General features: G+C 38.9%; 1 protein-coding gene across 1 annotated transcript in view; it reads right to left on the bottom strand.

Moving 5' to 3' along the window:
- The window catches only part of LOC109844332 (putative glutamine amidotransferase PB2B2.05), an 8,935-nt gene continuing 7,493 nt past the window's right edge, over positions 13,974 to 15,415 (bottom strand). The window contains exon 4 of the mRNA XM_020413324.1: positions 13,974 to 14,350. Coding sequence (XP_020268913.1) covers positions 14,117 to 14,350 — 234 coding nt within the window. The 3' untranslated portion in view covers positions 13,974 to 14,116. The remainder of the gene's footprint in view (positions 14,351 to 15,415) is intronic.

The following is a 15,415-nucleotide window of genomic DNA, read 5'->3' as shown; positions in this document are numbered from 1 at the left end:
GATCAACTAATCATCCAAGTCAACAGAGGGCATGGGGACACTAGATATGGGAATCTACAATACTTAAAAATGTACAACAAGCAGACGTAGTAGGGTCGCGGCTAAATAGATCCAACTCGCAGGAAAGTTCCACCATGGTATAGTTACCCATATGTCCTCAAATTTATGATTTTAATTAAAATACTTAACCCGGATCTATGTGTTGAAAAGAAGTACAACAGCCCACATCTCACAAAGACAAAGCTTAGCCAAGAATCGAAGGTCATTGTAAGCTAACTATCCATCACTTCATGCTGCAAATAAATCAACAATCGCATATCACTGGCTGACGCGCTCCAGTACCCACCCAAGTCGAGACTAGAGGGCACGTGGGCACGAGCGCCTGGAATAATAAAAATAATCACGATAATCACTGCACCTCACAGCGCACCACAGGAGGGCCGACATACAGCGGGCACAGACGGCTGCGCGATTCCCTGGAAAATAATCAAACCTCATATGCTCACGATACCGGTCAGACCCACGCCGCAGGTGACTACAGCAAACGTCATGCCGGCGGCGAGCACCGGAATACACAAATACTCAATCCTCAGACGTACGCACCACGGTGACTACAACAAACTTGACCCTGCTGGCGATCGTGCTGGAATACGAACTCAACAATCCCACAAAAATAATCCCACTTCAGACCCACCGCGGACGACTCAACACAAACTTCGCCCGCGCGGCGAGCCCTAGGAATATACATCAAGTAATGCCCCGACAACCGCTTCACGGGATGGACAGCAGAACTTTCACCCTAATTCCTTGGTACTTCCGAGGGTCAACTACACACGATAGGTGTCTAGATCCTAATGTGTCCAATACATCACTTGGATAGTCGAATTGAACTCTAAGCAATTTCTTCATCACGATTTCGCAGCGTCCACCTGCCAGGTGACACAATGACAATCAATGCAAACTATATCATGTGCAATAATATCAATAGCAATATCAAGAAAATCAAAATAAGAATTGATAAATCATAAACAATCATCTACATAATTCAGAAAAATTCGTGTTTCTAAATTAAATGTCATTTCCAAAAAAAATTCTTTTAAATTATTATAATTACTCTAAAAATATTCTTTTCCGAATTAAATTCTTTTGACATTACCTTATAATTATGTCTAAAAATGCTGATTTTCATATTCACTGTGAGATAGAGTTTAAATTCTTACCATCAAACAATCAACTGCACGATAATATATTACAGAACTAAATTATATACAGACAAGAGCTCATAATAGATCTGAAAAGTGTAAAGAACGAGCAACGCTGAGTAACGGATCATATTCCTCGGGTTGTTCGAAAACGACTGAATCGACCGCGGGTTCGCGACACCGACTGCGGTGGGCGGGGAATCTTCGCGTGCTATAGGGCTGTATTGTCAGGCGATAAGGGATCGCTGCGAGTGGGGAGAAGCGGGAACTGCGACGGAGGCGATGACAAAGTCGGAGCTGACTGGAGACTCGACCGGAGTCGCCGGGCTGGGAGGAGGTTCAGATCCTACATTAGGGGTGAGCGTCCCGCTGGTCGGCGGCTTGCAGGAGGCGGGTGCTACAAGGGCAGCAAGGGTAGGTCGACAAGGCTGCAGTTCAGGAGCAGCGGACAGCGTTGTAAAGGGGGAAGGAGGCTCCGATGGGTTACGGATCTTGAGGGGCTGCAGCGAGGGTTCTGCTGAGGGAAGGCTTGGGCGGGCCTCAAGCGGCGGCTGTTGTCGCAGACAAGCAGGGAAGGTAGAGGCGTTAGGGTGAAGCTCGCACGGGGGAGGTGGGCGCGAGCTATCCGAGGCAGAGGCGGGGTCGAGTGGAGGAGAGCAGCCATGGCAGCTGAGGTGGATCTGAGAGCACGGAGACATGGGTGTGCGTTTCGGGGGCTTCGGCTCGGGTCGGATCACGGGACGCACGGTGAGGCAAAGACCGAGAAGGGGAAGGCGGCTGCCTGGGTGGGCGCAACGGCGCGGTGGGTTTCGAGTGCGGAGGACGCGTGTCGGGGGAGAGAGAGAGGGAGATAATATGTGAGTCGGCTGGCGCGAGTGACGAGGGGGAACGAGAGATGGCCGGAAGGCGACGAGGCTGGGTTTGATTAGAGGCGGCCCGGCGGAGGTAGTTTTTGGGTTCGGCGCTCGAATGAGAAAAGTAGAGAGAGGAGAGAGAAAAAATATGGTTGGCGAGGGGCGGTTTCCACTGAACTTAGAGAAGAGAGAGCAGAGGTTCAATATATATATTAGTATAAGTATAATATATGATATATCATATAGATATAAATATATATATATATATATATATAATACTATATATATATATGATATATATTATATATATGTATATATATATAGGGTTTGGGTTAGGGTTTAAAACAAAAATAATTAAAATAAATATTTACGGGTATTTAAATATTAAACTAATTACATAATAATTATCTACAAATAAAAACGTACCTGTTGTGCTTATACAACAATTGATATGAAATAGTTGAAATAATATAATCATTTACACAAATAGTATGTAATTAATAATACAACATAATACGCGAAATAATACGTAATAGTACAATAATACAACGTATTATATAGAATAATACATAATAGTACCGATAATATAAACGCAATAATTAAAATAATACAATAATTTACACAAATAGTACGTAATTAATAATACAACATAATACGCGAAATAATACGTAATAGTACAATAATACAACGTATTATATAGAATAATACATAATAGTACCGATAATATAATAGATTAATTTCTGAATTTTTGCTCAAAATAAATTTATAAATATCAAAATCATTTAAATAATTATATAATCAGATTTTTAAATCATAGAAAATTATAAAAAATCGAAAAAAATAAAAATACTATTTTAAAAATAATAATTAAATAATTTAAAATACTAGAAAATTATGTTAACTAGTATCAAAATTCATGGTCATTACAATGCGCAATGTGGATATCATGGTTGAGAATGAAGACAAGGTGATGCTACTTTTGTGTTCGTTGCCTGAGGATGATTATGGTACCTTTGTTCTCACTATGATTAATAGAAGAACTACTGTTAGCTATAAGGAGATGACCTCAGCGTTGGTGAATTATGAGTTGAGGTGTTGATGAGTCCTCCGAGAAAGCATCGGGAGATGCATTAGTAGTTCAAGGCCGTGGTACAAACTGAAGTAGTAAGTCGCAGTCTAGAGGTGCACATCATGGGATTCGTAGGAATTAGTGTGCTTTTTGTAAAGAGGATAGACATTGGAATGTTAAATGCCCAAAGTTTGTGATGCCGACTCTGCGGAGTGGATGTTGGATTCGGGTGCTTCTTACCACGTTTGCCCTAGGAGGGATTGGTTCTCTAACTTTCAGGAGTTGGAAAGAGAGGATGTCGTGCTCATGGGTAATAGATATGCATGCTCTATTGGTGGTATTGGTACTGTTTGAATTAGGATGAGTGATGGGATGATGTGAGAGTTGAATGATGTAAGGTTCGTTCTACAGTTGAAGATGAACATCATTTTACTTGGAGCTTTGGAGGCAGCAGGCTATAGAGTGACCTTGGTGGACGCACGCTTGATGGTCACATTAGGGTCCATCATTGTGATGAAGGGTGTTAGAAGGAGCAACTTGTATTATTTGCTCGGAAGCATGACGATTGATAGGGAGCTGACGACTTTATCAGATTCGGCTAGACTGTGGCATTGTTTGATGGCGGGTTATTTTATTAGTAATGTCGTACATAGGTTGTTGAGGAGTGTTTTGATCTGCAGTTTGAAGTCCTGTGAACCCATTGGTATGAGCAAGAAGACCAGGGTGGAGTTTGGCACTTCTATCCATCATCAGAAGAACGACACTTGGACACTTGCACATCTACCTAAGGGTAAGAAAGCTATTGGTTGCAAGTGGGTATATGCGAAGAAGGAGGGATCTTCTATTGGGGACATTCGGTTCAAAGCCAGATTAGTTGCCAAGGGATATGCACAGCTTGAGGGCATTGATTACAACGAGGTATTTTCACCCGTTGTGAAGCATTCGTCGATTCGGATTTTATTGGCGTTGGTGGCACAGTTGGATTTGGATTTGGTCCAGATGGATGTGAAGACAGCCTTTCTACACGGTGATTTAGATGAGGAGATCTACATGACACAACCACAGGGTTTCAAAGCTGCAGGAAAGGAAAATTTGGTTTGTAAGCTGAAGAAGTCTCTTTATGGTTTGAAGCAGTCACCAAGACAGTGGTATAAGAGATTCGACGGCTTTATGATTGGCCGAGGGTACACAAGGAGCCCATATGACCCATGTGTTTATATGCACAAGCTACAGGATGGTGAGCTCATATATTTGCTTTTATATGTTGATGATATGCTTATTGCTTCCAGGAATTCTTCAGCTATTCGAAAGCTGAAAAAGGAGTTATCATCCGAGTTTGAGATGAAGGATCTTGGAGAGGCAAAGAAGATATTGGGTATGGAGATCGAGCGAGACAGGGTGAAGGGGAAATTGAAGCTTACACAGAAGAGCTACTTGCAGAAGATGTTGAAGAAATTCAGCTTTGATGGCAATGCAAAAGCAGTTAGCACACCATTGGCTCCCCACTTCAAGCTTTCAGCGTTGATGTCACCTGTTTCAGTTGAGGACAGAGATTATATGTCGAAGGTCCCATATGCTAGTGCAGTAGGTAGCTTGATGTATGCGATGGTGTGTACGAGGCCAGATTTGTCACAGGCCGTGAGCATGGTATCGAGATACATGCATGACCCCGGGAAGGGTCACTGGGAGGCCGTGAAGTGGATTCTACGGTATGTTCGAGGCACCGTGGATGTTGGTTTAGTGTTTCAGAAGGATGAGAAGGACGGGCAGGCTTGTATTGGTTATGTGGATTCAGATTATGCTGGAGATCTTGACAAACGCCGGTCTACGTCAGGTTATGCTTTTACTTTGGCAGGTGCACCTGTATGTTGGCGTTGCACGCTTCAGTCCACAGTGGCTCTCTCTACTACAGAGGCAGAGTATATGGCAGTTACTGAAGCTATCAAGGAGGCTTTATGGTTGTGTGGATTATTGGAGGACTTGGGGATTGCTCAGGAGACTATTCGGATATATTGTGATAGTATGTCGGCTATCTATTTGACAAAGAACCAGGTTTATCATGCTCGCACGAAGCACATCGACGTCAGATTCCACTTTGTTCGGGACGTCTTGGATGATGGAGATGTCATATTGGAGAAGGTCCACACAAATGACAACCCTGCAGATATGTTGACCAAAGTTGTTTCAGGAGTAAAATTTGGTCATTGTTTGAAGTTGTTGAACATCCTTCAGTGCTGAGGCCGTTGGCGGCCATTTGGGTGAACTACGTTCGGTTTGATTCCTTGGGCAAGAGGATACGTAGGCAGTCTTTCAGATGCAGTCGGTTTGATCAGTTGATTCAGATGGGGGGAGATCGCGTTTCAGCTCGAGTATTGTTCCTGGACTTGTTGAGGAACTATTGGATGGTTTGGTGTCGGCTCAGTTTTGGTGGAAACATTCGCCGAGGTGGAGAATTGAAGGAATTTCAGCATCAGCAGCAGAATCAGGAAAATCAGGCGGCGGTCGACCGGTCCGGTCGACCGCATTCGTGCACAAGGCTTCCTGTGCGTCTGGAAGGAGATCGGTCGACCGGTGCGGTCGACCGACGGTTCTTGGATTTTTGGGGCTTCTGCTGGATGGTGATCGGTCGACCGGGCCGGTCGACCGGAATTGATCGCGGTCGACCGGGCCGGTCGACCGACGAAGCGGATATCAGTTTTTCAGGTTTTCGACCCGGTTCGTTTTGTAAGTTCTATATATACCTAAACCTGTTTGATTAGGGTAGAGGTTGGACGAATTTGAGCAGCCAAAGAGAGAGAATCATTGCATCCAATTGTGAGAGAGCTTTGAGAGATCTAGAGCTTTGTTTTAGGGTTTGGTCTGAGAGATTTGTAACCCTATTTGTATTCTCTTGATTTCTAGTGGAAGAACTCCCCCCTCCTTGCCCCGTGGACGTAGGCAACTTGCCGAACCACGTAAATTGTGTGTTCTTGCTGTGATTGTGGTTTGCATATTGCTTGTGGTTTAGTTTTAGTTATTGTTCGTGTTGCCCTAGAAAGCTTCCGCCGCGCACAACAATGATATGTTACATGTGTTTATAAAGCTGTAACATGTGTTTATTTAACTATATATTACCTCTTTTACATTTCCTCCGCACCGTTATACATTTCCTCCGCACCGTTATGACGAGAGTCGAGAATTATAGTTTTATATTATTTCTAATATGTCTCCACTGGTGTAATGCCCCATTTTATGGGAGGTAACAATTTTTTTTAAAAATCTGCATTCAATTTTTAGCCAGCAAGATTCGAACCTAACTTGCTCTGTTACTATGTGAAAATCCCTCTAATCATTACACCAAAACGCCGAACTTATGGTAAAAGTCGCTGGATTATAATTCTATATTATTTCTTACATAGACCACATTATTAAATTTTGCTGATAAGTTATTACACTTGTTTTTAAATTTTCTACTCTTTGTAAATAACATGTATCTTTGTTCATAGAATTCTTATCTTTATGATTTCCACTTACTGCTCTATAAAATTTCACCAAACCCCTTCAGGGTTGGCCAATTTTTTGATAATCTGCCCGAACTTTAAAAATGTTGCTAATTTACTTTCTCTTAAGCTTTGACTGTTTCAAAAAATTCACTAAACATTTTCAATTCTTTCAACTAACCGCTCTAATAGTATTAGATAAACCGGTAAAATTAACAAAATATGCTTTTCAAATTAAAGGTCTAATTCTTAAAATAAATTAAATTTAACAAATTTGTAAAAGAAACAAACCAGACTTAGGAGTTTTCGTGGGAAATAACCTTTCAAACTATTTAAAAAGTACATAGAAGTGTTTTTTTTTTTTTTTTTTTGAGCCACCTGAAGCATTTTGGTCATTTGAATGCACATGATATTTCACATGCACAATTAAATCTAATGTTGTTAGGTAGAGGGGTTATTTGAAAAAACATGAGGGGAATTAAGTAAAATATATTTCTGAAGTTTGGCAGTGCTATCTCTAGAATATGGCCAATCTTGAGGGGCTAAGTAGCACTTAAATACTTTATACTTACATGTCTTTGCACTTATAACAATTCCCTTGTATACAAATACAAATGATGTGGCTCAATCTCAACAAGTGTCACAATCAAATCTAATGTTGTTAGGTAGACGGGTTATTTAAAAAAAACATGACGACAATTAAGTAAAATTTCTAGAGTTTGGCCGTGCCATCTCTAAAATGGCCAGTCTTAAGGGGCTAAATAGCACTTAAATACTTTATACTTACATGACTTTGCACTTATATCAATTCCCTCGTATACAAATACAAATGATGTGCTCAATCTCAACAAGTGTTGTTATGAGCTTTCTCTCTCCTCATTTATTCATTTAATGGAGATTGAGCCATACCATTGTCATATGAAGGATATACATTTTTCTCTTTTTTATATTCAAATACCTTTTGTTTTTTTTGGGTGACACTTTACTACTTTCTTTTAGTTAAATGCTGAACTATTCTACTTAAATGTTGGAGTGTTCATCTGAAAACTTGCATGACTTTCATACGATAAAAATTAGTTGATTATATCTCTAAATTAGTTGGTTGAATAAACTAAAAGTGGGAGCAAAAAACTAACTTTTGGGCAAACTCTAAATAGGATTAAGAGGGTGTTTGCTTAGGCTTATTTTTAGTCAAATTAGATTTTAAACTAGCTTTTTTATTTCTACCTGTTTGATAAAATGCTAAATAAGTTAGCTTATAAGTCCTATTTTAAAAAGCCAGTATATACCAGCTTTTGAAAAACTAGCTTATAAGCTCACTTGAAAAGTTAGGTTTGACAAAGCAAATTATTATTTTCCTCAAATAATTTTTATAGTATTTTTATCAAAAAAGCCAAAAGCCATTAAAAGCTAGCATAACTTATAAGCTTCAAAAAATAAGTCTTCCCAAACACCCTCTAAATAAAGTTTAAGATGACCTTTTAGTTGAAGCTACAAGCTTTATGGTTATAATTAACCAATTTTATCACGTGGATGTCATATGAATTTTTTGAGAAAGACATCCCGATGTTTAGTCGTAAATAGAAGATGGTAATGTGCTACTTTAAAAAGAACATAATAATCCAAGAGGGTCTTGTTGGGGAAGAAAACAGGTTCAATCTAGAGTTGATGGGCCTTAAACAAAAATTAGTAGTCAATTTTAACCCAAAGCTATAGCTATCAGGTATTGACCCAAACTCCTATTTAAACTCATCACTCTTTTTTATCTTATCCGTTGTGGGATTACACTCACATATTAATCACATCAATAACTCTCCCTTAATTTTTGAGTATATTTCAATTCAACTATAATTCAATCTTCCACGGAATTCACTAAGTTTTTGCACCACTTCCCTCGTAGGCTAACCAATTCACAAACTTTTGCACCACTCCACTCGTGAGCTAACCAGACAAAGCATTCAACACATACCTATCAAACATCCATAGGAACTTTCACCACTTCACTCATGGTGGCTAACTAGACTATACCACTCCTATGGGCATCCGTGGATTCTCCCGACACCTTCGGGCTTCACATCGAAGATCAGCTATTTTTTTCAATTACTTGAACCATGACCTTAGCTCTGATACCACTCGTTGGGGGAGAAATCGGGCCCAATCTAGAGTTGGTGGGCCTTAAGCAGAAGTTAGAAATCAATTTTAACCCAAAAGCTATAACTATCAGTTATTAACCCAAACTCCTATTTAAACTCGTCACTCTTTCTTATCTTATCCGATGTGGGACTATACTCGCATATTAATAACCTCAACAAGTCTAGACAAGTTGCTAATTTGTCTATGAGTTGTATTCCAATGTCTCATGATTAGCTCTTTTGGGGAGCAACCATACGAATTTAATTTCGTGAAATACTCGAGGTCTTGCTTTGGGGGATGCTCCTTAGCCATGCTCGATGGTTTGATTCCCACGGTCCGAAGGATCATAGGGAAGTTCCCTCGCCAAACCAAAAATAGAAAAAGAAAGACATAATATACTAGTTTAAAAAACAGTAAGTATTCTTATGTCAATAAAGAAGATAGGGTTATAAGTGCAAATTATGTAAACTATATAATGTACAATATAAGTGCTTCTTAGCCTAAAATTTTTTGGAATATAAACGGTTTGTTCATGTTTTGGCCTAAATGTTCATAAAACAAACTATAATTCCAAAAACAATGCATCACTTTATTAGCAAGTTAACCATGGCAAGAAGAATTTCTGAAGGGGAAAAGAGCATATATTACTCTATATATATATACTAAATGTTCATAAAACAAACTATAATGCCAAAAACAATACATCACTTTATTAGCAAGTTAACCATGGCGAGAAGAATTTTTGAATGGGAAATTAAGGAGCATTTATTACTTTATATATACATAGGCAAATTAAAAGACAGTAAGAGGGATATATTGTTTACCGACGAAATCGACGAACTTGTTCTTGCGAACACACCTCCTAGAGACAATGAGAACTCGAGGCAATACCATGGATAGATCTCTAGGAGCCGTCTTTGCTTGTTTGTTTGCCCTCTGCTCCTCTCTCTCTCTCTCTCTCTCTCTCTCTCTCTCTCTCTCTCTCTCTCTCGGGGGCATAAATAGAAGTGCTGTTAGGGTCAGGGTTTGAAGACTTTATTTTTCCAGGAAAAAAACAAGGTCATCCGTGTGAAATAAATTTACCAATATGATATAGAAGACTTAATATAGAAAGTCTCAATAATATATGAGCGAGGAGCATATATGCACTATCAAATATAAATAGATGCGTTACCAACTATAGGAGGTATAGAATAATGAGATCACACCCTACTTTGTTTAGTATATGTCGTGTGCATATAAACGTGGGCTTATGCATTTACACGCGCCAAATTTTCAGTTTAAAATTTAATAGTAAATAAGACTTATATTTGTTTTGTGCGGGGTCCAACGGCAACTGTGTCCATGTCCTTGAATTAGTAATTAATCTCTAAACTGCGTTGTTAATTTAGTAAGTATCGAATGGCTGACAATATTTGGTTACTAGCGATCAACGGATAAAATCCACTGATTAATGTCATTAATGTTGGATTGGGATCCGCTACTAACGAGGATCCTCCTAAGATCTCCTAATGAGGAGAGCTTGGCCGATTTATCAATCAAAGATCAAGATCTCATTCTCTTCCTCCTCTCTGCTTTTCCTCATGAGGAGATCATGATCTTTGATTGATAAATCAAAGGCCAAGATCTCATGAGGAGATCTTAGGAAGGGTCCTCATTAGTAGAGGATCCCAATCCCCTAAGCTACTAGAAGTTATCGGGGATCAGTGAACAGCTGTAGGTAGATGTTGATATGTGAACATAATGCTTTTTTTATGCCTTGCCCTTGAATCATGCAGAGTTTAATTAAGTTTAAAATTAAACATGTGGTACAATTAGTATGGGGACAAGCTCATTATTTCTGCACGTTCACACATATTTAGTTTATTTAATAGGAGCCAGAGTTTCACGTTTATAATTTTTTGTGGTCTTTATTTAATAGGAGCCAGATTCACGTTTGAAATTTTTTCTAAAGTTTATTTAATAGGTGGCAGATTGCGCTGGCTGTGTATAAATTGAGTGCAAACTTATCTCACAGTGATTGCACATAGTATGGAGAGTCAAGCCCTTCTACTTTTAGCTGTTGATTAGTTAAACAGACGGTTGTGCATGACTATATATGATCAACTCCAAGGTTAAGTATTAGAAAACCACCCTTCACTTTGGTTGATTACCACCCCCAATAAATTTCAAAATATCAAAGAAAACTCCCTTAAGTTTAAGGATTATCAGAAGACTCCCCTTTAACTCTACAATTTTATCAAAAAAGCCCTTTAATTTTTAAGATATTATTAGAAAACCCCCGTAAAAGCTCAAAGTCAAATGGGGTTTACTGATGAAATTTCAAAGTTCAAAGGAATTTTCTGATAACCCTTAAGTTTAAGGGAGTCTTTCTGATATTTTCAAAGTTATGGGGGGTTTTCGATAAACATCCAAAGTTAACGGGGTTTTCTGATATTTAGTCTAATTCCAAGTACAATACTCATTATACTCCTATGAACTGAATTCATTCTTATTTTACACTCCAAAAAATAAATCTAAACCATCAATTAACCAATCAATAGTTAAAATACAAGTAGTAATGTCTCCACTATTTTTTAGTAGTGGGGAGGCTCCGAATCCGATAATATGACCTGAGACATAGACGGCTGAATCCAACGGAGCTGATTCAAACATGATAAAAATCAGATGACGGAAAACTGGAATAGATTTATTAGTTGTGAGTAGGCCCATTAGGTTCGGAAACATGATGATCAGACTGGTCCGCTAGCTATTGCTAGCTAGTTGCTGGGTCGGCTCATGTACTACCCCAAGAAATTAGTCGTCTGGTGGTGACTTAGATGGGATAGAGTTTCTTCCGCAAAGTATGAGATTCAAGTGGAGTATCGGCTAGTCAATTTTGACATTATTTCGAGTTAAACAAATGCGTTGCAATCAGCATGTCCTAAAGTTTAGATCACACCAACGAGCTTACGGATCTAGAGCATGAAAACAACTTATCTTTCTGAAGGCATTCGGTGACGTAGCTAGGATTTGAATTTTGGAGGGTCAAAAGTTTCGGGGTTTGGACTCATTAATCCCCCATTGTTACTACTTTCTCCGATTAATATATTAATTAAAATGAATCTAAGTTTCTTTTGTCTGTCAAACATATCAACTAACAACATATTTTAAAAATTAGAATAAATTCATACAATTGATTGAATAAATAAATAAATAAACTATTCACATCTAGGGTTTACCGAACCAATAATAAAATAATTAAATAAATTAAGAAACAAAAAGAGAAATTCATGACAAAATAATTAAAAAATATATTTGTTGGTTATGACTCTTAATAACAAAAATAAGAGAATAATGAAAAGCAAAAAAAATTATTCCTTTAGGTTTAGTAAATACACATTGTCTCTAGAATTATGATTTGAATTTGGAGAAAATAGTGAGAGGGATTGGTTGATTTGAGTTGAATTTGAAATTCAGATTTAATAGAAAAAAGTAAAAAAATATAAAAAAATATAAAAACCCACTGAATGGCTAGCCAAAAGGTATGGGTGGGGGTGTCTGCAACAGATTCGGATTGCTACGTACATGGCTTAAAGAAGTGAACTTTGAGCCCAAACTTAAGAGAATTATCTTCTTCTTGAGGGGGCCATGGCTTTCCCCTTAATACTCGCTACTGATGTATGAAATCACATAGTCAAATGAAAGGATTTGATCAAGTTGAAAGTGTCCTCTGACCCTCCGAATATCTGGTTCCGATATAAACTGTTCTTCCCTACGTAGGCAGCAAATTGTAAGAGGGTGGAGTGTGATTTGCCGGTTGTTCCTACGACGATTAAGTCAGTGATCTGCTTGTGTGGAGAAGTAAAAGAAACTGCAGCACTTCTTAAGCTCAGAAAGTAGTAGAAAAAAGCTTACCCGTCATTGAAAGTAGTATCCCTATATATAGTAGTTGTAGAATGGTAGAATAGTAACTTCGACCGAGTGTGAGCTGATGGTCACGTCAGCCTTCTCTTTACAGGTGTCGGGCGACGAGTGGAGGAGAGGTCACTTTGATATTTAATGCGAAGTGATTGGGAGTGTGTGATGTCGGCATGGTTCTATGTGTCATAAAAACTATTGATTACAGAGAAATGATGGCACATATAATGCATTTAATAATATTTATTACTGTGATTGGCCACCATTGTTTAGGAGGGGGTTCGAGGCTTGAGACGTTTCATCGTCTTTCGATTCGGCTGGTGGTTGAGAAAGACCGGCCTCCGGAGTCGCCCTTGCAAGGTACTAGCCGATTAGTCGGTCGAATAAAATGATTAAGCAGTCGACTTAACCAGGGAACGACACGCAACGTCTTTCAAGTCGTCAATATGTGACGCCTTTCGAGTCGTCAATATGTGGTGCATTTTGAGTCGCCCTCGCAAGATGTCGGCGTATCGAGTTGACCGAATTGAGCTCTGCTTATCTAGTAATGCTGACTCGATTACGCATAATGTGGGACACGTGTCTACCATTGTTTGAAGATTATTTTTCATTACTAAAACAGCTATAACGCTCATGTTGCCTTCATAGGTGGAGCTGAGAGAGATGCCATTATATAATTAAATCTGTAATAGTTCTTAGTTACTTTGAATTTCATTTTTAAGTGATAACAAGATATCTATAGAAGAATAAAAAAAGATTATTGTTACCGTTTGGTAGAAGACTTAACAGTTTCATGTGGTCTAGGTGGCTGCGACTAGTAAAAAGTACTGTTTAAGCAATATGGTTGTGTCAATTACCGAATACTGATGAGGAAACAATTAAACATTTATGATATGCTAGCACTGATGACATTTTAGAGAAAAGCCTCTCCTATTATACCAAAATCCTTATATTTCTTTCACCTCATTTTTAAAAGATAAACAAGAACATAAGTTGAAGTAAACCAGTGGATACTAGCCTTACTTCATGTACTGTCTGCATATTCTAGCAAAACATCCATATTTTTGAAATATAAAGAAACTGAAGTAACCTTGGTTAAAGATGCTGCATCATTTTCGTTTGTTTCTTTAATCTTCTATTGCAACAAATTTTGAGACTCAACATAATTTTAGGCAAAAACCTAGTATATAATCTATAATCAGCCAAAGATGGTTGTCTGATATCGATCAACAGAAAATGATTTTTGGAATCAAATATATATTTTCCATTCATCATAATTTATATGAAGTAAGAGAAAAAGAGATACAGATAGGCAAACAACCCTATTGCAGATAAATACAAGGAAGATATCAGTATTCTTTTAAATTGTGAGGTTCAAAAACACTGAAGCCTTACATTTTTCTCCTTTAATTTTCAAGTATTCAAAGAAAGTTGAAAGCTCGCATTGACAAAAAAATAAAGCAAACATTTCATAGTATTTCATGGAGCCATGATTTTCTTCTCCAAAACTTCAGCGCAAACTTTCCCCATCATATGATAGAAGGAAAGAAGATCAGAGAGATGCTCTGGAGACATCTTCTCCATCACATCCCTGATCACCTTCTCCCTCTCCTTACTCATCTTCAGCTTCTCAAGATATGACGATGCGTTCCTCACCGTCGCCCCCATCTGCTTCAGCCTCTTCTCTTGCTGCAGGCTCAACGCGGTGTTGGACTGCAAAGATTAACAAATTGCAGATAGAAAGAAATAAGCAACAAAGACAAAGCTCCATACTGTTCTGATTGCATGAGAATACATATTCTTTGTGCTATTTTTAGAAGAGAATAACTCGTTGTGTCTGACTAAAAGCCTATTTACTTCTGTTATAAAAATAAAGAGACAAAGTGATGGAATTGAATGGAAACTATAGTTGTGATAATTTACAAGTATTTAATGTAAAGATGTTTGGATGGGATCTATCTATTGATCCTAATTCTCCAGGAAATAAAATTGAATGTCAAACTCATTCCATGTTCTACATTTTGCAGAAACTTTCTAGCTCTTCAGTTTCAGCTATACATGCAAACAAGATATATGTGTTGGATTTGGGTGTGGATCCAAACCTCCGCAAGCGAGGAGCTTCAGGCAAGCTCGAGGCAAGCTTCACGCGAGGTCGACAACAAGCTCGAGGTAAGCTTCAGACGAGGTCGAGCGGGCGAGATCCAGACAAGCGTGGGCGAGTCAGGCGAGCTCGAGAACCCCACGCAGGCGAGGTTGTGGCGTCAGGCGAGCTCGACATAAAACAGGTGAGCTCGAGAACCTTCAGGCGAGCTCCTCACAGGCTGTCAACAGCCTGTCGAGAACTCAGCGCTAGGGTTTCCCTAGGGGGGGCTTCTTCTTCTCTCTCTACTCTCTTACGTGCTCTCTCCCTCTAGCGACACAATCTCTCTCTCTCTCTCTCTCTCTCTCTCTCTCTCTCTCTCTCTCTCTCTCCTCTCAGCTCTCAATAGTGAAAATTGGGGGAATTTAAGAGGAGAATTAAATTAAAGAGAGAATTGAAAGGGGATTTAAAGAGAGGAGTTATTACTGTAGCTACAGTAACAAACTTGTATTTATTGAGAGATCTCAAGTTTGAAATCTGCTCTTGCATTGTAATTTCTTCAATTAATAAGAAATTAATTGTGTGGCTCCCGAGGACATATGCAAGTTTGCCGAACATCGTTAAATCTTTGTGTACTTTTCTCTACTGCGTTTCTTGCTGTTTAAGGGGTTTAGCATAGCCCCAGTTATTTCCCAACA

The sequence above is a fragment of the Asparagus officinalis genome, chromosome 1 (genome assembly GCF_001876935.1).
Source record: "Asparagus officinalis chromosome 1, Aspof.V1, whole genome shotgun sequence".
In the NCBI taxonomy this organism is placed as follows: Eukaryota; Viridiplantae; Streptophyta; class Magnoliopsida; order Asparagales; family Asparagaceae; genus Asparagus; species Asparagus officinalis.
The sequence above is the reverse complement of the archived record's forward strand: the minus strand, read 5'-3'. Positions and strand labels throughout refer to the sequence as shown.